Source organism: Chiloscyllium plagiosum, unplaced genomic scaffold (assembly GCF_037043375.1).
Source record: "Chiloscyllium plagiosum isolate Xiang-an unplaced genomic scaffold, Cpla_swu_hap1 HiC_scaffold_7, whole genome shotgun sequence".
NCBI lineage: Eukaryota > Metazoa > Chordata > Chondrichthyes > Orectolobiformes > Hemiscylliidae > Chiloscyllium > Chiloscyllium plagiosum.
In genome coordinates this window covers 11,615,621-11,642,305 of record NW_028270145.1, presented here as the reverse complement: position 1 = coordinate 11,642,305, position 26,685 = coordinate 11,615,621, and the positions used below count along the sequence as shown (strand labels likewise).

At 39.3% G+C, this 26,685-nt stretch overlaps 1 protein-coding gene across 8 annotated transcripts in view; it reads left to right on the top strand.

The window, feature by feature from the left end:
* Positions 1-26,685, top strand: part of dgkg (diacylglycerol kinase, gamma) — a 546,249-nt gene that overhangs the window by 302,164 nt on the left and 217,400 nt on the right. For all 8 annotated transcript variants that reach the window (XM_087988715.1, XM_043693004.2, XM_087988714.1 and 5 more), the window contains 3 exons: positions 4,519-4,617; positions 9,223-9,339; positions 26,090-26,163. In XM_087988715.1, the coding sequence (XP_087844841.1) occupies positions 4,519-4,617; positions 9,223-9,339; positions 26,090-26,163 (290 nt within the window). The remainder of the gene's footprint in view (positions 1-4,518; positions 4,618-9,222; positions 9,340-26,089; positions 26,164-26,685) is intronic.

Below are 26,685 nucleotides of genomic sequence, written 5' to 3'. Positions count from 1 at the left end.
TGCGGCCACACTTAAGGTATTGCGTGCAGTTCTGGTTACTGCATTATAGGAAGGATGTGGAAGCTTTGGAAAGAGTTCCGACGAGATTTACTAGGATGTCGCCTGGTATGGAGGGAAAATCTTACGAGGAAAGGTTGAGGGGCTTGAGGCTGTTTTCGTTAGAGAGAAGGAGGTTGAGAGGTAACTTAATTGAGACATACAGATAATCAGAGGGTTAGACAGTGAGAACCTTTTTCCTCTGATGGCGATGGCTAGCATGAGGGGACATAGCTTCAAATTGAGGGATGATAGATATTGGACACATGTCAGAGGTAGTTTCTTTACTCAGAGAATAGTAGGGGATGGGAACACACGGCCTGCAATGGTTGTAGACTCGTCAACTTACAGGCATTTAAATGGTCATTTGGATAAGCGTATGGATGAGAATCGAATAGTGTAGGTTAGATGGGCTTCAGACTGGTTTCACAGCACGGCGCAACATCGAGGGCCGAAGGGCCTGTATTACGCTCTAATGTTCTGTGTTCTAGCTGTAGAAGGATGCTTCAGAAATGTTGACTTGGTGTTTTCTTCATTTGAGTGGGAGAGGGTTAAATATTAGCAGAAGGAGATCTAAGAGCTGACTTGTAATTCGATTGAAGTTAAATAGATTCAGTTGTTTGTGCCAAGGGTGGTTCATGGAAACTGCAATCACCAGAGCATTAATTATGTAGGATCCTGAGTTTGTTTTCTGTACTTGCGATCTTCAATGTATCTCTTTGAAGTGCGATCCTATAGAAAAACCCTTGTCATATCACAAGGGTGTTCACTCTTTCTGAAACATTGCTAGATATTATTTTTTAAAAAGTTAAATTGACAGCTTGTAATAAATAATGTTTTCTGAATAAAATGTGTTTTGTGACAATAGACATATGTGACTAATTTAAATAAATCCTTTGTTGTGTCATTGCTCTGCATATGGTAAAATTTTAATCCAAGCTGACTCTGAATTTAATTTTAATCAATTCTTCCAGTTTGTTTTAAATCTTTAAATTGTAAATAAGACAGATGCAGCATAGATGCTATTATTGTAAAAGAATTATCAATACTTAGATAAAATTCAACTTAGAGAAAGCAACACTGTACAAAGAAATCTGTCCTATTTATATATATATATAAAATATATTCTGCATAATTTTTAAAATTACTCTCAGACAACAACATGATTTCAGTATTACGTACTTCCCACAAACATTGTTGGCATCTATAGATCCTTCGCCACACTGTTGGTATGTAATCTTAATGGTGAGTTTCAGGCTACATGGTAACGTAATGTAAACATTCAAAGCAGATTGAAGTGCACTTCTGAGGTGATTCCTTTGTTCAGTCAACAGACATCTTGTTATTGAATCAGTCTGAATATTTGGACCTTACATGGAATCATGTAGAACATTCTAACTCCAATTTTCCAAAGCTTTGCATAGATCATTAGTCTTCCCTGTGCACCAGAAAATGAGATGCATATAGAAATTGGAGGAACTCAACCTTCTCATGAGTGGTTTGCAACTAATACACATGGCCTCATTTCTGCATTAAAATTGTGTTCCAGGTGATCCCATTGAGTTTTTCAACTTTTGGTGAAGCAAAAGTTCTTTAAATTTACTTGCTCTTGCAGGTGTCAGAAACAATGTATAAATTTAAGTTTAACTTACCTTGTACATTTTTATGTTAAGGAAGAGGGAAATAGGCTCATCTTTAGACTTGTTTTTATGAACTTGGCACCCAGAAATTTGAAGGCCTATGTTTATGTATTTTTAATGAGATTTTACAGCCCTTGATGTGAAGAGATAGGTTTAGTTGTTGAGTGGGGGTTTTTCTGTGTGCGCGGATAGACAGAGTGAGGAGCATCGAGATGTACAGTCCAGGAGGCTTGAGAAACGGAGATAATGTGGACCGTTTGAGGAGGTTGGAATGCTGAGCTCACTTTGATGGTTTGATGCAAATAATTTGCTCTGCAAACTTGACAGTACCAGAGCGTAAACAAAGGGAATTGCAATGATTCTACAAGATTTGAAATGGCCTTGGAAGAATTTACATTCATTATAGATAATTAAAAGGGCTACAATGAATTGATTCCTTGTGAAAAGAAATGCAACCTTTTTGCCATCGGCCACTAATTTTCAGACTGTTTAGTCATTAGCCACTCTCATCCCTGCAATTAGTTTGGGGAAATTGATGGATCTGCAGATATCCAGTCAAGACATTATTGTTTCTCTTCAATAAAAACCTCATATATCTCATCAGAGTGTTGGACATGCATTAATAGCGTCAGGTGATGATAAGAATTTTCAAATGCAAATTAGCTGCAAGTCGCACAGACAATTCCTTCACACTGTAATCCAAGAGTTCAAAAGTGAGCTAAATTGTGCAAATGTGATTGATGAAGAGTATAACTGTCCAGTATAAGAGGATAGTAAGAATTATAAATCTTGCAGTTGTCATGAATCTTGAGGTCTGGGAAAAAAGCACAAAATGTTTGTATCTTGCATTTTATTGATCTAACTGCATGTTTTCTACAATAATATGTAGTAAGGACAAAACTTTATCATAGCTAATATTGACATGAGTTAAAACAGACACTGACTGTGCTTTGGAAAGATTTTTGGATGGTTGAGGCATATTTGTAGATGTGTTCAGAGATGTGTGTAAAACCATGAATCTCATTACAGGTTGTTCTGCTATAACGCGAGTTTTCTTAATGCAAATTTGCTATAACACAATTAACAAATTGGGGACATTGTTTCTAAAACTTGAGCTTTTCAAGCGTGTGTTGGCTGTAACGCGATTACATGAACACTTTAAGTGCTGTTTCTAAAGCATGATTTTTCTATCATGCAGCGTTGCACAAAAACGCAGCCATCATGTTATAGAAGAACTACCTGTATCTTGTATATGCAGCTAAAGTCCATTCAATTGTGATCTTTCCAGAAGTAATCATGCTATGTTAGCTAATTGACTGCAGTGTGAATTGATAACTGCATGGACAATTCATGCAAACAATTTTCTTTCAGTGAATGGAGAATGTAATCCTTTCCAACTATTTCTGTGAGCAAAATCCCAAATTAACCTGCATTTTTTTGGTGATAATCCTCCTACTGGAGAAGGACTACAAAAGCTTCAATTTTGTTATGTTTAATTCTTTAAATGGAAGGAGACTTTTTTTTTTAATTAAGACTGAGTTATCAAACAAAGTGTTGTAAAGCACTGAGACAAAGTATTAGATTATCTGAGTTTTAGTTTAATTCAACAGGTTTGGCATACTGTAAAAGAGGAAGGTGGGGAATGGAAAGGCACTGGTAAGCCAGCAGGTTGTGACGAGACAATGCAATTCCATCGTAGTAATCAAATCTCAGATTTTGAACATCTGATAGAAGTACCAGGATCCTTATATGTCAAATGTTCACAATATTTTTTACAATGATCCTGATGAATAGAATAATGTAAATTGAGTGCTCAATAATTGAGGGATGCATGGTGGCTCAGTGGTTAGCACTGTTGCCTCAGCGCCAAGGAGCCAGGTTTGATTCCAGCCTCGGGCAACTGTCTGTGTGAAGTTTGCACATTCTCCTCATGTCTGCGTGGATTTCCACCGGGTCTCCAGTTTCCTCCCGCAGTCCAAACATGTGCCGGTTGGCTGGATTAACTATGCTAAAAATTTCCCCACAGTGTCCAGCAATGTACAAGTTAGGTGGGTTGGCCATGGTATAAAAAAAAAGCATTCAAGGTTATGAGGATATGGTGGGTCTCAATGGAATGCTCTTTAAATGGTTGTGCAGACTTGATGGTCCAATTGGCCAGTTTCTGTGCCATAGAATTTCTATGTTTCTAATGGTAATGGATGTGATCATGGCAGATTTATTACCCACAACCGGTACATGAGTGAATTAAGTTCCAGATGGGAGCATTCATTGGGGAGGCGCAAGATTGTGGGAAGTGCAGCAACAATCATTACCAGATTAAATATTCAGAATGATGACCCAGGGATGTCCAGAGACAGGATGAGCTCCTTATGCACCAAGTGCTTCATGTAATTTTATTCCTTGAATTTGGCTTTAAGAATATAATACTATTGATAAAATATTGAAGAAAGCTACTTATTGTTTTATGATTCGGAGATGCCGGTGTTGGACTGGGGTGTACAAAGTTAAAAATCACACAACACCAGGTTATAGTCCAACAGGTTTAATTGGAAGCACACTAGCTTTCGGAGCGTCGCTCCTTCATCAGGTGAATCACCTGATGAAGGAGCGACGCTCCGAAAGCTAGTGTGCTTCCAATTAAACCTGTTGGACTATAACCTGGTGTTGTGTGATTTTTAACTATTGTTTTATGCATATCTATAAATGAGCCAAGAATTTTGATTTTTGACTTAGTTGAATTATGTTAGAATCAGTGTTGCTATATAACCCTCCATTGTTGACCCTTGAGTTTATCGTTAGCTTCTACCTTGAGTTACTTAAAGCTTATTTTTTTCCTCTACAGCTTCACAACAAATGTGTCTCACATATCAAGCCTGAATGTGACGGTGGCCAACTAAAAGACCACATTTTGCTTCCCTCCTACATATGCCCTGTAGTTCTGGTAAGACATTGACCATTTAGATTTCCTTGTAGAACACCTGAGCATTTTAAGTGTCATTTTGCTCTACTTTTCTCCTTCTCCTTTAGAATTAAGCTTCTTATATTCTTGCGAATAATTAACATTGACTCGGTTGAAATATTCAACCAACAGTGGTCCGTTTCTTGATTCAGCAGAGAACAAAGGCAGCTACAAAAGTAGACTGCTGATTAAATTGGGCAGAATAGGAAAAACAGCAAGGTTGACTGAAAAAAACAGAGTTCAAGAGGAAATTAGTCAGAATATAAGACCAGGTAGTGTGAGTTTCTCTAAATATCTAACAGCTAAATAGCAAGAATTTAACAAAGTGAGTATTGATTCTGTAGAAAGTGAGTCTGGAAAATTAACAGTGAAAAATAAGGAGATGGCCGGTAAATTGAACAGGTATTATGCACCTATTTTCACTACTGATTAAAGAAGTAATATCTTAGCAATTATAAATCAGGAAATTGAAGGAAAGGTTGAATTATAATCATCACAGAAGTGGTACTAAATAAATTACTGAGACTGTGGACAGAGCAGAGGGCACATAATTTAAGTTGAAGAGCCAGTAATTTAGATAAAATATGAGAGAGAATTTTTCTCACCAAGAATGTGATAGATGTATGGAATGGGCTGCCTGAGAGGGTGGTTGAGGCAATTACCTCCACAGCATTTAAAAAGTATCTGGATGAGTCCTTAAAATGCCAGGCCATACTAGGCTGTGCACCAAGTGCAGGTAAATGAGATTAGTGTATTTTTGTGTTTGTTGGTTGACATAGATGTGGTGGGTGGAAGGGTCTGTTTCTATGCTGTTTGACTTTGACATGTGCCCGGGTCCTGATGGATTGTAAATTAAACTCTTGAAAGGCAATCAGGCTGAGTTAACATAGTTTTGTGAAGGGGAAATTATGTTTAACAAACCTATTAGAGTTCTCTGATGACATAACAACTGCTGTGGATAAAGAGGAACCAATGAATGCATTATACAGCTGCTTCCAAAAGTATTTGATAAAGTGTAACATCAAATGCAATTGTGGAAAATTAAAGCTTAAGTTGTAGAGTTCCACATATTAGCATGGGTAGAAGAATAACTTGCTAAAAGGAAGTTGACTCAAACGGGTCTTTTTCAAGCGAGCAAGGTATAACAAGTGATGAGCCACAGTGATCAGGGCTGGGACATCAACTGTCCATTATTTAAATCATGACTTGGATGAGGGGACAGAAGGTATAGTTGTCAAATTTTCCAACGACACAAGGGAAAATAAGTGAGTTATGAAGAGGGAAAAGACGTCCTGGAAAAAATAAAGTGGTTAAATGAGATGGCAAAATTCTGACAAATGCAGTATAATGTAGGAAAATGAGCAATTGTTCATTCTTGGCAGAACTGAGAAATGCAGAGGGATATAGTGTCCTCATGCATTAATCGCAAAAAAGTTAGTTTATAGGTCCAGTGAGTAATTAGGAAAGCAGATAGAATGTTATTGTTTATTGCAAGGAGAATTGAATATGAAAGTAGTGAACATAAGTTTTAGTTTTACTAGGCACTGGTGAAACCACATCTGGAGAACTCTATATAGTATTGGTCCCTTTATTTCAGGAAGGATGTAAATTCTGTGGCAGCAGTTCAGAGAAGAATGACCAGGTTAATACTTGGAATATTAAGAGCTGTCTTATGAGGAAAGGTTGGGCAAGCAAAGCTTGTTTCATCTGAAACTTAGAAGACTAAGAGTTTGATTGATTGATTGATTGAAGCATGCAAGAGGAGAAAGTGAGGTCTGCAGATGCTGGAGATCAAAGTTGAAACTTTATTGCTGGAACAGCACAGCAGGTCAGGCAGCATCCAGGGAACAGGAGATTCGACGTTTCGGGCACAGGCCCTTCTTCAGGAATGAGCAGAGAGTGTTCAGCAGGAGAAGATAAAAGGTAGGGAGGAGGGACTTGGAGGAGGGGCGTTGGAAATGTGATAGGTGGAAAGAGGTCAAGGTGAGGGTGATAGGTCGGAGTAGGATGGAGGCGGAGAGGTCAAGAAGAAGACTGCAGGTCAGGAAGGCGGTGCCGGGCTGGAGGGATCCGGCTGAGACAAGGTGGGGGGAGGGGGGACCTCCGCCTCTCCGCCTCCATCCTACTCCGACCTATCACCCTCACCTTGACCTCTTTCCACCTATCACATTTCCAACGCCCCTCCTCCAAGTCCCTCCTCCCTACCTTTTATCTTCTCCTGCTGAACACTCTCTGCTCATTCCTGAAGAAGGGCCTGTGCCCGAAACGTCGAATCTCCTGTTCCCTGGATGCTGCCTGACCTGCTGTGCTGTTCCAGCAATAAAGTTTCAACACTGAAGCATGCAAGAGCCTGATAGGTTGGATGTTGTGAGAGCCCTTTCCTTTTATGGAGAAATCAAAAAACCGTTTAAAGATCTCTCTCTATCTCTCTCTCTCTATCTCTCTCTCTCTCTTTCTCTCTCTCTTTCTCTCTCTCTTTCTCTCTCTCTTTCTCTCTCTCTTTCTCTCTCTTTCTCTCTTTTTCTCTCTCTTTTTCTCTCTCTCTTTCTTTCTCTCTCTCTTTCTTTCTCTCTCTCTTTCTCTCTCTCTCTTTCTTTCTCTTTCTCTCTCTTTCTCTATCTCTCTCTTTCTCTTTCTCTCTCCTTTCTCTTTCTCTCTCTCTCTCTCTCTTTTTCTCTCTCTCTTTTTCTCTCTCTCTTTCTCTCTCTCTCTTTCTCTCTCTCTCTCTCTCTCTCTCTCACACACTCACTCACTCACTCACTCACAGAAGGTCATGAATTCCTGAAGAGAAAGTGGAAAGAGAGTCTTTGAATATTTTTAAGCCAGAAATGTATAGATCCTTGTGAACCAAACAGATGAAAGGTTATCAGGTATAGACAGGAATTTGAATTTAAAGTTGCAATCAGGTCATAACTAGCCATCCTAAAAGGCATAGCTGACTTGAGGGGCTGAATAGCCTATTCCTGCTCCTAGTTTGTTTGCATTCTGTGAAAACCCTCAGGGTCACAAAATATCTTTTATTTTTTACAGATCTGCCTTTATAGTTTTTCAAATGCTATTATAAATAATTAAATTTATCATTTTATCTTCCTTTCAAATCTCCCATAGATTTCCAATTTCTTCAAGGGTATTTGTTTTACAAACAAACACAGAATGCTACAAAATTCAGCAGGTCTGACATCATCCATAGAGAGAGAAAAACAGAGTTAACGTTTCAGTTCTGATATGACACACCTTCAGACAATAAAGAACCTTATCGAACTTGAAACGTTACCCCTTTGTTTTCTCTTCATGGATGCTGCTAGACCTGCTGAGCTTCACCACCATTTTGTGTTTATCTCAGATTTCCAGCATCTGCAGTATTTTGCTTATATTTGTTTTCAAGTTAAGGTACGTGTCTTGCCAAAAAATGGCTCTTAAAATTATAATGGTAGCGGACAGGTTTAAATATTATTGTTGCTTTAACAATTGATGAGTTTCAGTTAGAGTCATTGAGTCAGAGATGTACAGCATGGAAAGAGACCCTTCGGTCCAACCCGTCCATGCCAACCAGACATCCCAACCCAATCTAGTCCCACTTGCTAGCACCCAGCCCATATTCCTCCAAACCCTTCCTATTCATATACCTATCCAAATGCTTTTTAAATGTTGCTATTGTACCAGCCTCCATCACTTCCTCTGGCAGCTCATTCCGTACACGTATCTCCCTCTGTGTGAAAAAGTTGCCCCTTAGGTCTCTTTTATATCTTCCCTCTCTCACCCTAAACCTATGTCCTCTAGTTCTGGACTCCCCCACCCCAGGGAAAAGACTTTGTCTATTTATTCTATCCATGCCCCTCATGATTTTGTTATTTTGATCTGTAAATCTACGATAGTGCATTAGTCAAGTAAATTGGAGAAAACTGGCAAGAACAGACCTTTTGCATAGATGATGAAGCTATGTTTGATAAAAAGCAGAAGGGTTTGATGTATGTTTCTTAAAAGTGGCATGGATGATTGAACAAGTTTGCACTCAAGACTGGAGTGAAATGATTTTCTGCAAATTTCTGTGAATAAATATGATGTAAATCCACTCTCATACCACAAACGCCTGGAAAGTTCTGGGACATTTGCCTGGTATATCCAGCAAAATATAGAGATGCCAGAATTTTCACTAGAAAAAAGGAGATTGAGGTTTACAAAATCATGAAGGGTATAGACAGGGTAGATCGAGACAAGCTTTTTCCCAGGGTGAAGGATTCAATAACGAGAGGTCATGCTTTCAAGGTAAGAGGTGGAAAGTTTAAGGGGGATACATGTGGCAAGTATTTCACACAGAGGGTGGTGGGCGTTTGGAACGCATTGCCAGCAGAGGTGGTAGAGGCAGGCACAGTAGATTCATTTAAGATGGGTCTGGACAGATGCATGAGTAGGTGGGGAGCAGAGGGATACAAATGCTTAGGAATTGACCACCAGGTTTAGACAGTACATTTGGATCAGCTCAGGCTTGGAGGGCCGAAGGGCCTGTTCCTGGGCTGTAAATTTTCTTTGTTCTTTGCTTAGAACCAAACATGTTTAATCCTTTTGGTTAATTTTCTGTTTTTGAAGGATAGACAGCCCAATCAGAAAAAGGCTGAAAGTGATTCACCAACAACGACGAGTTCAGATGATAACAACCAAGCTTTTAAGCACAATTCGACAACAGTAGATGGCCAAGGATTGCAGGTATGTTGAACTATTTAGCTACCAATGATCACCATGTATTGATTTGAAATACAAAATAATTAATGTTTCTGTGACTACTGGTGTAAATGCATTTGGAGCTTCAAAATAGACTGCATTGCTTTCAAAATGTTTAAATACTTAGCTGTCTTATATTAAAAGGAAAGAACTAAACTGGCACAGGGCTAACAGACTGATAGGTGAGAGAGGCTGACTCACCACACTATGCAACTCCTAATGACCAGCAAATTCAACCACTCTACCTGCTCCTCTTGCCTTTTCTTTCTTCTGTTCTCTGTCAACAGTTTCATTTTTAAAATTTATTTGGAAAATGCAAATCCCCAGAGCCAGTGATAATGTTCTCATTTTCTGAGTTTGAAATGTGTAGTCTACCCCTTAGCATACATAAGGACACTTTTATTCAGCCATGGGATATGAACATTGCACACTATGTGCCAGCATTAATTGCCCATCCCTCATTGCCCTTGAGAAGACAGTGGCGAGCTACCTTCTTGAACTGCTGCAGTCCATTTGGTGTGGGTGGATCCACAATACTATTAGGGAGGGAGGTCAAGATTTTGCCCAGCAACAGTGAAGGAACCCCAATGCATTTCTAAGTCAGGATGGTGAGTGGCTTGGAGGGGAGTTTGAATGTGGTGGTAGTCCCATGTATTTACTGCTCTTGGTACTGGTCATACATTTAGATGATGCCATCTAAGGAGCCATGGTGAATTTCAGCAAAGGTTCTTCGTAATGTGCAACCTTGTTAGTATCTCTCCACAAGTACATTAGGGGTTTGCCCTGAGGCCACAGCGGTGGAGTTTGGCTGCATAGGGGGCTAGTTTGAGAAATATGGATCACCATCTTCCCCACCTCACCTGTCAGTACTTAGGTGCCCCACAAAAGCAAATTATCACCTTAATAGACTGAATTCCATGAGAAGAACTTAGGACTCTGCAAGAGTCCCCTTGCAGAATCCCATCAGCACCCCCAATCTCCCTTTTCACCACCCAACCCCATCTCTGATAATCACTGGTCTCAACATTGAGCACCTCACTGATCTTAAGTCAACAGTGTATTCTCTGCAAACCATGCATCATAATGTTACAGGCCTGTTGGCTGCCAAGAAAAACCTCACTCCTTCCGATGAAACATAGCTAACCATCAAGTGTGAGGAACTGACTGGAATCTTTTACTTGGATTGCAGTGAGTGAATACTTGAATGCGAGAGAGCTGATCAGAAAAAACTACAGATTTGTGAAGTATGGATCAGCTCTGGAAGCATTAGTTGAATTTTCAAGGATGCCTGGTGGTCAGTGGAATGTATGAGGATGTTGCCTTATGAACTTCCATATAGCCTTAATAAAGATTCCACACAAGGCCATCAGAAAAAAAAAAGCAACAGATGGAAGTAACGTTGTGACACGATGAATCGGTGTTTGGTTGATGGATGGAAGGTGAAGAGTACAGATAAAGGAAATGTATTCTGACAGTATGTCTTGTTGTCAAGGGATCTATAGCAGTACATCATCTAGATATTAAGGTCTCGGATAAATGGTTTAAAATTGGTCAGTCCAAGTTTGCATAACGTGAGCACATATAGCAAGTTGTACAGGTACGAGCAGGAAATTACTAATTGTGCATGGGAAAACTGTGACATGTAGGGTTCAACACGAAGTGAGAGATCATCTATGTTTGACAGCAATTTTAAAATACAGTGGAAAGCTGTCAAGGGGCAAAGGGATTTCGGTGTCCAAATCAATAAAGCGCTGTGTCCAAAAGGCTAATGGAATATTGACCTTCATCTCAAAGAGGCCTGGAATAGAAAGAGGTTATGTTGTTATTAGATTAGATTAGATTAGATTACTTACAGTGTGGAAACAGGCCCTTCGGCCCAACAAGTCCACACCGCCCCGCCGAAGCGCAACCCACCCTACATTTACCCCTTACCTAACACTATGGGCAATTTAGCATGGTCAATTCACCTGACCTGCACATCTTTGGACTGTGGGAGGAAACCGGAGCATCCGGAGGAAACCCACGCAGACACGGGGAGAACATGCAAACTCCACACAGTCAGTCGCCTGAGGTGGGAAATGAACCCGGGTCTCTGGCGCTGTGAGGCAGCAGTGCTAACCACTATGCCACCGTGCCGCCCACAAAGTATGTTGTACAAAGTATTAATCAGATACATTTGGAGTATTGTAGTCAGTTTTAGGCACTCCAGGAAATATATATTAGCCTTTGGGTACAACACAGTCACCAGAAGGAAGCCTGGGAGATTTAGATAACCAGAATAGGTTGCATGAGGTAAAGCAAGTGTCAAAAATGACATGACACATACACATCTATATTTATCTACCTTTCCATATTCTTTAGAGACTTTATTCAACAAAATTTGTTCATTTTGGTCTGAAACCTTTGTTGGACTCAGCATTAACAACCCATTTGGTGGATAGTGCTTTAATTTTTCCACTATACGTTGTGAATACCCTGGTCCAAATTTAAAGTATTACTCCCTATTTGAGACTTGTGCAAATCAACACCACAAGTCTCTTAGAGGGAGGCTGAGTCAGCAGAGGAAATTGGGCTGGTTCCTATTCAGTGATTTGCACACAAGATGCAGACTCACCTGAATAATGATTGAACCACACCTAATTAAACAAGATATGTTGTGCAGTGGACAGATGAAACTGATGTTGTGATATATGTCAGCAATGTTCCCATTCAATGTTGGAGCAGGTTTAAGGGACTAAATGGCTTATTACTCCGACAGAGATCAAATAAAACACTGACTTCTTGCCTCCACTATCAACTCTCTCCTCAAATATCTCTTCTCTACATCCTCCACATCCTCTTAACCAAATTTAAGAAGCTTATGAACTACTTCACCTACTCATACACACCCCACAATGCTCCGAAATCGACCTAAGTGACCCACTTATGTACCAATGATCATAGTTCCAGTAAGTTGCCGATCACTTGGGTGCCTTTCCTCGCCATCTTTCCAGTGAGCTGAATTCGTAAATGCCTAATCTTATATGCTCCCTCTCCTTGTAAGTAGTAATTACCATGCTCCTCAGAGAAGAAATCTGCTCTTGATCCCACTTGCCTTCCAATCATGTTTCTGTTTCTGCTATAGTACTGAACCAACTCCCAGCCAACATCACAAATGACATTCTGAGTGGATGTACTGCATTGTTTATCCTTACCCTGCATGGATTGTCTGCATTGTTTGACATGTTGAAGAGTGTGGCGCTGGGAAAGCACAGCTGGTCAGGCAGCATCTGAGGAGCAAGAGAATCGACGTTTCGGGCTTAAGCCCTTCATTAGGAATTACGCCAGGGCTTAGGCCTGAAACGTCGATTCTCCTGCTCCTCCAATGCTGCCTGACCGGCTGTGCTTTTCCAGCCCCACACTCTTTGACTCTGATCTCCAGCATCTGCAGTCCTCACTTTCTCCTAGTTTTGACATGTTGACCATATCATCCTTAGCCAAAGTTTTGCCTCAGCAATCCAGCTCAGTCATGCTACTCTTCCTTTTCCCTGCTCTTAACTATCTGACTGAAGTCAAAATATCTCTGCCAATTGTTTTCTGTTTCTGTCTCCACACTCTTTGAAGTCCAAAGTGTCTATTTCTGAGCCCCTTCCTCTTTCCCATCTACATTCTGGATCATGGTGTTTTGGGTTCAGTTAAAGAGGAAACTTTGGAAATGCATTCCACAGACCCACCTAGTGGCCAAAGCCTTCAACAATATACAAATATGTGGAATGAGGCAGGAAAGGAGCAATTCTTCCATCCAACCTGTGGTACAATAAACCTTCAAAGCAAAATTAAACAGAAAATATTGGCACCACAGTTGTCAATGGCAAATTTTTGACAGAAAAGCTCAACTAAAAGTTGGAGAAAATGAAAATCTGTGATTAGGAAGTGCATGGCCTGCACAAATTATGTTCACTTTTGGTGTCACCCCAGTCACTAGTTTGTAGACGTTTTTTGTCAGTAATGTTAGGTGCACTTGCTACAAAAGCCATAACTACAACATAACTTCCATGGCAAAAGGTATGTAAGTTTGCTCACTGAGCTTGAAGGTTTGTTTTCAGATGTTTGGTCACCGTACTAGGTAACGTTAGCAGCGACAGTCTCTGGTGAAGCGCCGGGTGGTATGTTCCGCCTCTCTATTTATAGGTCTTGGTTTATTCGGGTGGGGGATGTCATTCCTGGTTCTTTTTTCTCAAGGGAAGGTAGATAGTGTCTAAATCAATGTGTTTATTGTTGGAGTTCTGGTTAAAATGCCACGCCTTTAAGAATTCTCGTGTGTCTTTGTTTCGCCTGTCCTAGGATGTATGTATTATCCCAATCAAAGTAATGTCCTTCTTTGTCTTTATGTATAGAAACCAGTCATAGTGGGTCACATCTTTTTGTGGCCACTATCGACCCACTATGACTAGTTTCTATACATATAGACAAAGAAGGCCACCACTTTGACTGGGACGACACATACATCCTAGGGCAGGCGAAACAAAAACACACATGAGAATTCTTAGAGGCATGATATTCTAATCAGAACTCTATCAATAAACACATCAATTTAGATCTTATCTATCTTCCCTTGAGAAAAAAGAGCCAGAAATGACCTCATGCATTTTCAGAAATCAAGACCTATAAAAAGAGAGGTGGGACATACCACCAGCCCTTCACCAGAGACTCTCACTGATGATGGTGACGAAACATCTGAAAACAAATCTTCAAACTCAGTAAGCTTACTTACATACTTATCATCAAACTGAGCTAAAACTCTTCTCAAAAATCATCTGGACTTAATGTTAAGTGTAATAGTTCATGTAAAATGACAATAAATGTATGCCTTTTGGCAAGGTAAAGTTTGTAGTCCTGTCAGCCTTCTATCCAGCAAATATAGCATTTTTAACTCAAGCAATTTATCATAAAAATAAAAAAATTGTCAAGCATTTATTATTTTTCAAGAAAAGATGCACCTGTAGTGACTGTACTCTGTATGCATGTACAGAGTACAGACATCTAAAATAATCTCTGTTCCAATTATAAGCAGGGCAAAAGCATTGACTGTTTTATGTGTGGTTGTGCAATGCACATGGATAATTATATGGTTATTAAATATAGGTTGACAAACCAGTGAAAACAGATTGCAGTGAAAAAAATTCATGAGGCATTTATATTTAGAAGCTTTTCATGTCTGTTTTTGATGGTCTATATATATCGTGAGCAAACACTTTTAGCATGTACCTGAAGCTTTCAATTGATGATTTGCAAGAGTGAGTTTGATTTACTTCATTCAAAAGCAATAAATAGCACAGTTGTATGACATAAGTATATTTGAAATGAAAAATCTCTGTAATTCTTTAATCAATTCACATTGCTGTTTGGGTCAACATTTATTGTTGTTCCCCAATTGTCCTTGAGAACGTGGTGGTGAGCTAGTTCTTGAACTGCTGCTGTACATCTATTGTAGACTTATTGCTTAAAATGCTGTTAGTGTAGGATTTCCAGGATTTTGACATCAGGCAGTGAAGGAGCAGTAATATAGTTCCAAGTCAGGATGGTCCATGGTTTACAGAGGAACTTGCAGAAAGCGCTATTCCATGTATCTGCTGCTCTTGTCCTTCTAGATGTTGGTGGGTTTGGAAGGTGCCTTCTAAGGAGCCTGTGTGAGTTGTTATAACACATTTTGCTGCAACTATATGATGGTAGTGGAGGCAGCAAATGTTGCAGGTGTGAGATGAGGTGTCAGTCAAGCAGGATGCTATATCCTGGTGATCAAGTTTCTTGAGCATTGCTGAAACTGGACTCATGTAGGCAATTTAGGAATCTTCCATCATACTCCTGAAGTGTGCTTTGTCGGTAATGCCTTTCAGGAATCAGAAAATAAGTTACTTTTTGCAGGATTGCTCAAATTTAGCCTGCTCTTGTAGCTGTTGTATTTATATGTCCAGTTTCTGGTCAGAGGCAACACCCACAATGTTGATGGGGATGAGGACCTTCAGTACTGGTAATGTGTCGGAATGTCAAAGTACAGTGCATAGGTTCCCTCTTGTTGGAGATGGTCATCGCCGCCACCTGTGGTGGTACAAATGTTACTTGTCATTTATCACCCAAGCCTGAATGTTGTCCAAGTCTGACTGTATTTGAACACAAACTGCTTCAGAATCTCAAGAGTCTTGGATGGCAGTAAACAGTGTGCAGTCACCAATGATCGTGCGCAGTTCTGACCTTACGATGGAGGGAACATCATTGATGAAGCAGCTGAAGATAGTTGGGCTTGGAACACCATCCTGTGAGCAGATATGGGCACCACATTTAAGGAAGAATATATTGACCTGGGGGAGACTATACCATAGTTTTACAAGAATGATGCCTGGACTTCAGAGGTTAAATTATGAAGAGAGATTGTACAAGTTTCTCTAGAATTTAGAAGGTTAATAGCGATCTGAGTGAAATCTTCAAGATATCAACAGGAAAAGGCAGTAGATAAAGAAACTGTTTCTACTGTTAAGGGATTCTAGAATGAGGGAGCATAATCTGAGAACTTGTGCCAGACCATTCAAGAGAGGTGCTAGGAAGCATTTCTTCACATAAAGGGTTGTCAAGTTTGAAACTCTTGTATGGCAGTAGATGCTGGATCAGTTCTTAGCTTTAAATTTTTGTTAAGCAAAGATATTAAGGGATATAGGCCAAAGTTGTATATGGATTTGGGCCACTGATTAGCCATGATCTCATTGAATGGCAGGGCACACTCAAAGGGCTGAATGGCCTACTGCTGTTCCTATGTTCCTGTGATTTACTGTCATTGAGATGATTGCCCTCCAACAACCATGTGTCTTTTTCTATGCAAGGTATGACTCCAAGCCAGCAGAGATTAATCCCCTAATGCCTATTGACTCTTGTTTGGCTAGGGCTCCTTGATGCCACTCTTAGTCAAATGCAGTCTTGATGTCATGGGCTGTCACACTCACTCACCCCTGACTTGAGTTCAGCATTTTCATCCATGTTATGACTAAGGCTGTAATGAGTTCAAGTAGCAAGTGACCTTGGCGGAATCCAAACTGAGCATCAGCGAACAGGTTATTGTTGAGCAAGTGCTGCTCGATAGTTCTCTCGATGACAATGTTCATTGCTTTGATCCTGATTGAATGTAAGTTTAAGGGGAATTATTGGCTGGCTAGCATTGTCCTGCACTGTGTGGACATACCTGGGCACTGTTCTGTTTTGCTAGGTAGATGCCAGTGTACTTAACTACATTAGAGAAGCGTAGCTATCAGTCTGGCTAGCTCTAGATTGTGAGTCATCAGTACTATTGCAGAACTGCTGTAAAACCCATAGCCTTTGCAGTATCTAGCACTTTCAACCATTTCTTGATATCACTTGCAGTGAATTAAATTGGATGAAGCTGGCATCCATGAAACTGAGGATCTTGGGAAGAGGCCAAGATGGGCCATCAACTCAGCATGTCTGGCTGAAAATGGATGCAAAATGCAGCAGAGCTATGATCTGATTCATTGACTATAGATTGCTGAGCTCGAATTGTCAAATGTTGCTTTTGCTGCTCAGTCATCATGTATCGTAATGTCATCACATTGACATCTCACATATTCTGTGATCCATAAGGCAGCATGCAATATATTGGGTAGTTTGCTCAATATATGACTTATACTGTCATAATACAAATAGTAGAATTACAACTGTTAGAAGGCTATAGATGTTATTCATTTTCCCTGCACTTACAGGATGTTCATGATTTGCTCATGGCTTATAGAACCTTTTAAAGAAGTTTAGAACTAGCTCCTCATTCTACTTTTCTTCAATGTGTTATTTTACTGATTGCATGAATAAGTTTAAAATCACACAACACCAGGTTATAGTCCAACAGGTTTATTTGGAAGCACAAGATTTTGGAGCGCTTGCTCCTTCATCAGGTGATTGTCAAGAATAAGATTGTAAGACATAGAATTTATAGCAAAAGTTTATTAAGTTAAGACTGAACAAACAATCCGGGTCTTTTTCAATATATAATTTCAGTTACATCACACTGTAAACTTTTGCTTTAAATTCTGTCTTACAATCCTATCCTTGACAATCACCTCATGATAAAGCAACGCTCCGAAAGTTAGTGTTTCCAAATAAACCTGTTGGACTATAACCTGGTGTTGTGTGATTTTTAACTTTGTACACCCCAGTCCAACACCGGCATCTCCGAATCATCAATAAGTTTGTTACTGTTTTGATTCAGATTTTAAAAACTCATTCCTCTTCATCAGAAGATTGTAGCATCAAGGTCACCTAGGATATAACCTGTGCTGGCTTTCCGATGTAGATGAGTGGTGTACTACGTTGTTGAAATTACTGCTTCCAGAACATTAATCTGCTTCTGCTGGTTTAGGTGGATCACAATCAATGATTTAAAGAACATTTGGGAATTCTTCCACTGCTTTGGCCAAGATCGATCACTTAGCCAGTTACTAAAACGTGATTGTGTATCTCCATACCATAAAGGTGATCCTGTTATGCATACAGTAGCTGTCTTATTATTTGCAGTACAACAATGGCAGATCAAAGTAGTTCATCGCATAGGAATACAAATTGTTCTTTCCTTCCTTACAAGTTCTAAACCCTAAAACTGAAATAGACAAGCCATATAAATACTGTAATGACACAGACCGGTCAGAGGCTGGGAATTCTGCAGCAAGTAACTCACGTGACTCCACAAAGCCTGTCCATACTCACATGACTCCACAAAGCCTGTCCATACTCACGGGACTCCACAAAGCCTGTCCATCATCTACAATGCACATGTCAGGAGTATAATAAAATATTCAGCATTTAACTAGATAAGTGTAGCCTTAACAACATTCAAGGAGCTCAATACCATTCAGGACAAGGTAGCCTGCTTGATTGGTACCCATCTAATACCTTCAACATTAACTCCTTCCACTACTAACACAGTGGTTGCAATGTGTACTATCTACGAATATGCACCGCAGCAACTCAAAGAAGTCTCTCTGACAGCATCCTTTTAAATCCATGGCCTTTAACACAAAAGACAAAGTCAGCAGGTGCATGGGAAGACCACCATCTGCAAGTTCCCTTTACAGGCCACTCAGCACCTTGATATGGAATATTCTTGCTGTTCCTGTAGTGTTGATGGACTAAAGACCCGGAGGTTTCTCCTTAACAACATTGTGAGTGTACCTGCACAAAATGGATTGCAGTGGTTCAAGAAGGCAACCTATCACCACCTCCTTAAAGGTGATTAGGGCTGAGCACTTAATGCTGGCTTAGCCTGTAATGCCCACATCCATGAATGAGTAGAAAGAAAAGTTCAGAAGCTGTAGGCAGGACATAAACACTGCACTAAACCAAAGTACAAGTTTCATTCTTTCTTGGCAGGTAATCTATTGTGTCGTTTTGAGTACCTGAGCTAGTATTTGCCATTTTGGATTACTCTGAATGCTGTTACACTAGTTTTGATAGGCACCTTAAGCTGCTATGATACATTGATCTCATCAACAGTGTCCTGTGCACCTTTTACCTCCCTTTAGGAGTAGAAATTTGATATTTTGTTCTATCAAATTTTGGCCTTTGTTCCTTTTTGATCATATAACAACACTGATCTTGTTGTAAATTGGGACTTCCTGAAGAAATGAAGTGCAGCATGTAAATACAAGTTAATTAATGTGTTCTTTGTAGTTGCTTATTGTGATTGTGGACATCAATGGTAACTTGCACTTTACAATCCCTGAATGCTGTTTTTGTAATTTGCCTAGTGATAAATATAGATGCAATTACATAATTGTTCTATGAACATAATGGTTCCTGAACTGCAGGGGAAGAAGAAACCTCTTTGTTGAGAGTAACAAAGCTGAGAAACTACTTGGAGATGTTGGGGGAGGTTGGGTGGGGGAATAAATGTTAGAATTAGAATTCCTGATAGGGACTGCAGTGGAAGTGGGCAGGAAAAAGCAAATCAAATCATTCCGATTCTATTATTTCTTGAGAATGAAAATTGGAAGATATGTTATCTTGTGTGCTTTAGCAGATATTTGAGTTTTATTTGATGCCTGCCTGATGAGTATAGAATAGCGTCCCAAACATTTCAGCACAGAGGAGGTCAATATGCCAGCTTACATCCCAATTACGTCCCAGCTTTTTCCTTATAAACTTCTGAATTGGTCATGTTTAAATTTATGTTCAATACTTTCTTAAAAGTTCCAGTGAGATCTCATTCTACCGATCTTTCAGATAGTGTGCTCCTGACCATACTCTCCCCTCAAAATGAAGATATTTATTCTAAATTGCCTCCAGCTCTGGTGCCTTTTTTAACCCATGGCCTCTGGTTACTGACACACTTCCACTGTCAAAACCCCTCATTTATCATGGCTCCCCTCAATCTGCTTTGCTCCATAGAAAACAATCCCAACTTCTCCGATCTCACCACTTTGGCAACTTGTACATCCCTATATCATCATGATAAATCTCCTCTGAACATTCTGTAGAGTTTTGACACCTTGCAAATGTATTGTCCCAAATAAGCAGTATGAAGAAATTACTTTTTAAAATTTTTCCAATGTAGAGGTGAAAATCCATTTAATTTAATGCAAGTTACAAAGTGACATTTTTGCAAATATGTTATTTTACTCTTCTTAGGGTATCTAGATTTGTTTCCAATTTCAGTAAGACAGAAGGAAGTAACAATAATGAAAATGTATATGGTTATTATTGCTACTTTCACCCATTTCCAATACTTTATCCTATTTGCAAATAAATATACGGAATACTTTCAATGGCACAAGGGAAATTTATTATCCACCATTATACACTGCAGTTCATTTACATGATTGTTTTATATCGTGAGCAATTTGGACTATGGCTGTGATGTTCCTTTTACACTGATGGTTTACAACTGAAGATTGGCATAGAAAGGAGATGTCCATTTCATGAAATACTGGCACTGTACTGGATAGGAAACAATTTTACCCTTCGCATGAGCTCCACTTGAGTAAGTGTGAAATTAGTTTCCTAGTAGAAAGGATGAAAAGAGCTGTCAGTAGGATGTTCAGTTTGCACGTTGGCTAAAAGTACCAGGCAAAAACCAAATAAGTTTGAAGGTGAAAGAAATAAAAGATGAGAGTAAAGGTTAAATCAAGATAGAAAGCAGGGATAATGTGATATTCCAGGGAGCCAATGCATTTATAAACCAGATACATAAAATGCCTGATAAAATAAAGTAAAACGAATAATTGTGGCAGAATTAAATTGCTAGTACAGTATCCAAGTAACTTGGGAGACTTGGAAGCAATAATCCAGAGAAAGAGAACAAATGTGCTGGAATAATGGCAATGTCAGATGAAGAGCGTGACTGACAGCTGAATATTGCAGATATTAACATAATCAGAAAGGACAAGGAATTGAAAATGTTTGGGTGTAATTCTACTAAATAAAGGTAATATCATGGCAGAAGGTAAAAGCAACATATCTAATGAATAGTTGGAAACTGAATTGGCATGAATTGAAATAACAGATCAGATATCAATTATACTAAGCAGGTTGTACATAGAAACATAGAAAAAAATTGCAGGAGTAAGCTATTCAGCCCTTCGAGCCTGCACAACCATTTACTATGATCATGGTTGATCGTGCAATTTCAGTATCCCATTCCAACTTTCTATTCATACCCCTTGATCCCTTTTCCAATTCCCTCCTGAATATATCTAACAAACTGGTCCCAACAGTTTTCTACAGTACTCCAAGGCAGCTGATAGACAAAAGGTGATGGAGGAAGAAATATGTAAATAATCATGTGAAATTAATGAATTTTGTGGTATAATAAGCATAAGAAATTTTGTGTGTTCCAAAGTAAAGAGGCAGCAAAAGGGAATGGAACTCAACATCAATACCAAGATTCCTATGTTACCCAATATATAAAATCCTAGCATGTAAGGGGGCATAACTGCATCCAGTAATGGAAATGAACAAAAGAAATGAGAGAGCAGTAGTAAATCTAAACCATAGCAATCATAACGCAATCATTTAAGATAATGATTGAGAAGGACATAAGTATGACAAAGACTTAAGTATTAAATTGAACAAAGCTGGATCAGAATAGAATAGTGAAAATAAACTGTAAACATTCATTGATGAGTTAAAAATTAAACTAGTTTAAAACTTGATCAACAAAGTCCATGAAAAAAATCCCACTAAAGCAAGAACAAAGTAGCCAATAATAAAATATCACCGATGAACAAAGAAATGAGCTGAAGAATAAAGAAAGCATACACAGAAGGAAAGGAGGAGAGCATGACAAAGTATAACAAAAAAAGTTGGAAATCAAATCAAAAAGTAATTAAGATGGCAGTGAGAAACTTCAGAATTAAATTAATAAAGCTTATGAAAATTCTATATTGACCTATAATTTTTGTCTATCCACACTACTACTTTAGTCAGTTTAAGGAGTATGCTTTGGTGTGGCTTTATTTGGCAGGTAGTTCCAAGAACAAATAAAGGTTTGTAGGGCACTTGGAGAATGAGACCACATGATGCATTTGTGGAAGCCAGCCATTGATGCTGATGGGGTAAAGAACAAAATAGTAAAAGGTAAAAGAACATACTGTTGTTGCAAAAACGGAATCCTGAGCAAAGCCTTTGTTGTGGATTAAGGCTGGTAGTTAAGAATTTGGAAGTTTTTTTTGTGATGATAAATGCTAAAGAATTTAGGCAAATTTGAAGGAAATAAACTATTCCTGAAATAGTACTCAATAGATCAATGTAAACTTGCCTTTACAATTCGAGAGCAAATCAATCCTAAATAGACTTCCACATTCAATGAATAAATACAAAACACTAAGTAAAATTTGACAAGATTTGTATTCATAATCTTAGACATTTGTACATTTGAACGGTTTTATCCTGCTTTTCCTGCAAGAGAAATTGTGCTTTTGTTAAAGAATAAGCAAATAAAGTAATGATCAGAACATTTTTAATTCACTCATGAGGACATGGACATCATTGGTTGGGCTGCCATTTAATTCTCATCAGTAGTTGCCCTTGAAGGTGGCAGTACCTGTCGTCTTGAACCATCACAGTCCATTGTGGGCAGACTCACAATGATGTTAGTGAGGGAGTTCCAGGATTTTTAATCAGAGACATTGAAGGGCCAATAATTTATTTCTAAGTCAGGATGGTGAGTGGCTTTGAATAGACGTTACAGCTGGTTGTGTTCCCGTGTATCTGATGCCCTTGTCCTTCTAGACAATACTGGTCATGGGGTTGGAAGATGCTGTCTAAGTAACTCAGATGAATTTCTACTGGTATCTTGTAGTCAGTAATGGAGGGAGTAAATATATGTCAATGTGGTGTAGTCAAGTTGGGCTACTTTATCCTATATGCTGTAAAATTGTTTCAGTTTCTTCAGATGCTTGTCGAAGTATTCTATCAAACATCTGACTTGTGCCTTATGGTAGACAGGCTTTGGGGAGTCAGGAAATAAGTTATTCACTGCAAATTGCTGAGCTTCTGACCTGCTCTTGTAATTCCGTATTTATATGGCTAGTCTAGTTCTGGTCTGTGTTAACCTCCAGGATGTTGATAATGGAAAAGTCATTGATGGTAATGTCAAGAGGTAATGGTTAGATTCACTCTTTTCGGATATGCTCATTGTCTGGCACTTGTGTGGCACCAATGTTACTTAACACTTGTGGAGCCAAGTTGGATATTGTCCAGGTCTTGCTATATTTAGACATGGACTGTTCCAGTAGTTGAGGCATTTTACTGGGTAAGTTTCCTCACTGTTATCTAGATTCCAGTGCTGCAGGTGTATTGAAACAGCTTGGTTAGGAGAGCATCAAGTTCTGCAACACATGATATCATTGCCAGGATGTTGTCAGGGCCCACAGTGTTTGCAGTTTTTACTGCCTTCATATATCACGTACAGTGAATCTAATTGGCTGAAGGCTGGTATCTACAATGCTGGGAATCTCTGGAGGAGGCCAAGATGGATCATCAACTTGGTACTTCTGGCTGAAAATTGGTGCAAATACTTCAGCTTTATCTTTTGCCTAATAATGAGATTGAGGATGTTTGTACAGCCACCTCCTCCAGTAGGTTGGTTAATTGTCCATCAGAATTCATGTCTGGATGTGGCAAGACGGCAGAGCTTAGACCTGATCTGCTGGCTGTGGAGTTGGTCTGGCATGCAAGTAATATGGTGTTGTAGCTTCACTAGGTTGTTAGATACCAGCCTTAACCCAATTCTACTCATTCACCATGATATCAAGAAAAGGTTACCAGGTCAACTGAGTTTCTCAGGCAGTTGCTGTTTTTGATCCCCTGGCTTAATGTCATGGTAGGGTAGAAAACATGCTGAGCTGTGTGGCTGCAGATTGTACTGGAAACAAAAAATGCTGGAGATCACAGCAAGTCAGGCAGCATCCATGGAGAGAAAGCAAGCTAATATTTCAAGTCTGGATGACTCTTCATCAGATTGTGTTTAAGAACAATTCTGCCATTGCCAGTGGCCCACGGAGCCTCCTGGAAACCAGTCTTGATTTGCTGGATCTGTTTGGTCTATCCCATTTATCACATTGATAATGATACATAGCATTAGGAAGGGTATTCTCAATGTGAAGACCGGACTTTTGTCTCCACAAGGTCTTTGCGGTGGTCATTCTTACTGATATTGTCATGGATAAATGGATCCCCAGCAGGCAGATTGGTGAGTATGAGGTCAGATACATTTTTTCCCCTCTTGTTGGTTCCCTGACCACCAGCTACAGATCTAAGCTGTGGTTCTGATGTACACTCAGAGAACATTCTGCACTTTTGTGTTTCCATCAGGCAGTGTTCTGCATGTAGGGAGTACTGATTCATCAGCCACAGGGTTGCTAGTAATCGGCAGGAGGTCTTGAGGTTTCCATACTCATGTTTGGCATGAAACCATGAGACTTTGAGGTCTGGAGTCAGAAATCCCAAGGCAAGTTCCTCCCAAGGTAAAGCACCGTGCTGCCACCTCTGATCTGCCCTACAGGTAGGAATGCCAAGGAATGATGACAGTCTCATCTGGGGCATTCTGTAAGGTGTGTTTCAGTGTGTCAGCTATTCAAGTATGACTAGTCTGTGAGACAACTTTTCAATTTTGGCACCAGCCCTTAGATGTTAGTGAGGTGGACCTTGCAGGGTCAACAGAGCTGTTTGACATTGTTTCCTATGCCATATTCTATGCCTAGTATTCTGTCTTGATTCATTGCTATTTTGTTCACTAAAAGACATTAGTAAACTAGATGGGTTTTTACGACAACCAACAATGGTCATTATCAACATGGTCATCATTAGATTTTTAATTCCAGATTTTTATTGAATTCAAAATGCAGCCCTGTCCTTGGCTGAATTCAAACCCAAGAACATTAGTTGGGTATCTAGAGAGCTAGTTCGGCAATAATGCAATTACGCCACTGCTTCCTCTTTATCGCAATAACAATCTTAATTTGATCACAAGGTTTTGAGGGTCTTAGCTATTAGTAAAGTATTTTGCAAACATGTAAATTACAAAAGAGAAGTCATGATAGGAATAGAGGCCATTAAAGGTTGCACACACAACTCCTAAGTAATGACACTGAAATGACCTATTTACTGGGCGAGACTAATATGGTGGGTGGTGATGTTAAGTCAAGACATAATACAAGATATGAGGTTATTTAATATTGAGAAAGGGGGTGATATTTTATAAACTAATCACATTTACAGCATAAAAATCCTGATCTGAATGAATTGTCTATTCAACTATAACAGAAGGTCAATTTGAACTTGATAAATGGATTGCATCTACTTATATTAAAAGAAGGAAAGCATTTAGGAAATGGAATATTCCAAGAGAGCAAAACAGGACAAAATGTGAGCAGAAGTTGGATCACAGCGCAGGTATTTCTGGTCAACATTTTTAAGATTATGAAAGGGCTAATGGCTAGAACGTATAGAGAATGTAATTCCAATTGAAGTGGAGACTGCAACTAGTGTTCACAAATTTTTAAAAAGTCAGGATTTCAGGAGAAACCTCTTCACTAGGAGAGTGATAGCAATGCAAAATTTACCACCAAGTAATTGAGGTAACTAGCATTGATTCATGTATGGAGATGCAAAATAAGCACATGAAGGACAGAATAATAGAAGGGTTGCTGATGAGATTAGATGCAGAAGTGTGGGAGGAGCTCATGAGCATAAACACTGGTTTGGAACTGTCGGACAAAATGGCCTGTTTCTGTGCTGCAAGTGTTAGGTTTTGCTATGTTACAGCTTGTACTTGAGTCATATTTAGTGTTCAGTAGGAACTGAGTTCATTATCCTTTGTTGTTCACCCTTACGTTTTGACAATATAGTTTAGGAAATCCATGGAAAATATTGCATAATTACCTCTGACAATTTGGGAATGCTGTGCACGCAACAACTTTGTTTTAGTGTGTTTTTAATCTTTCAATTGCATTTAGATTCAATGGCTTTGATGGTGGTGGCGTATGGTTATGATTATGATCAAAGAGCAGAATATCTTCTATGACTCAGTGAGCACTGGGATGGACCCTGTAACCAGAGGTGGTTAATCATAATAAAAGATTATTATTTTTGCAGAAGTAAATATAAATATACTTTAGAGTTAATTGGTACCTACTTGACAAACTGATACAATGCATGTTTGTATCAATGGTTTGTACTTATCAGGTTATTTATTTTACAGATTACAACAGTGCCTGGAACACATCCACTTCTTGTGTTTGTGAATCCGAAAAGTGGTGGAAGACAAGGTGAAAGGTAAATGAGAAAATGACATTATCAGATCAGAAGAAATATTCATGTAACGTATTTTTTATTTGTGGTACTTAATATCTGATGGCTCCAGTGAAATATTAGAGAAGCAAGCAATAAAGACATAGCATGCAGGGGTAGCAGGCAGTCAAGAAGGCAAATGGTCTCCATAGAGGATTTGAGTACAGGAGCGGGGATGTATTACTGCAATTGTACAGGATCTTGATGAGATTACACTTGGAGTATTGTGTGCAGTTTTGTTCTCCTTATCAATGGAAGGAAATCATGGCTGTGATGGGAATGCAAGAAACGTTTACCAGACTGATTTCTGGAATGGCAGGACTGATGTACGAAGAGACTAGATCAGTGAATGAGGAGGCATCTCATCGAAACGAACAAAATTCTAACAAGACAAGTGAGGGTAAATGAAGCCAGATTTTCCTGATGACTTGGGAGTCCAGAACCAGAGTTCACAGTCTGAGGATATGGTGAAGGCCATTTAGGTCTGAGATGAGAAATTTCTTCACC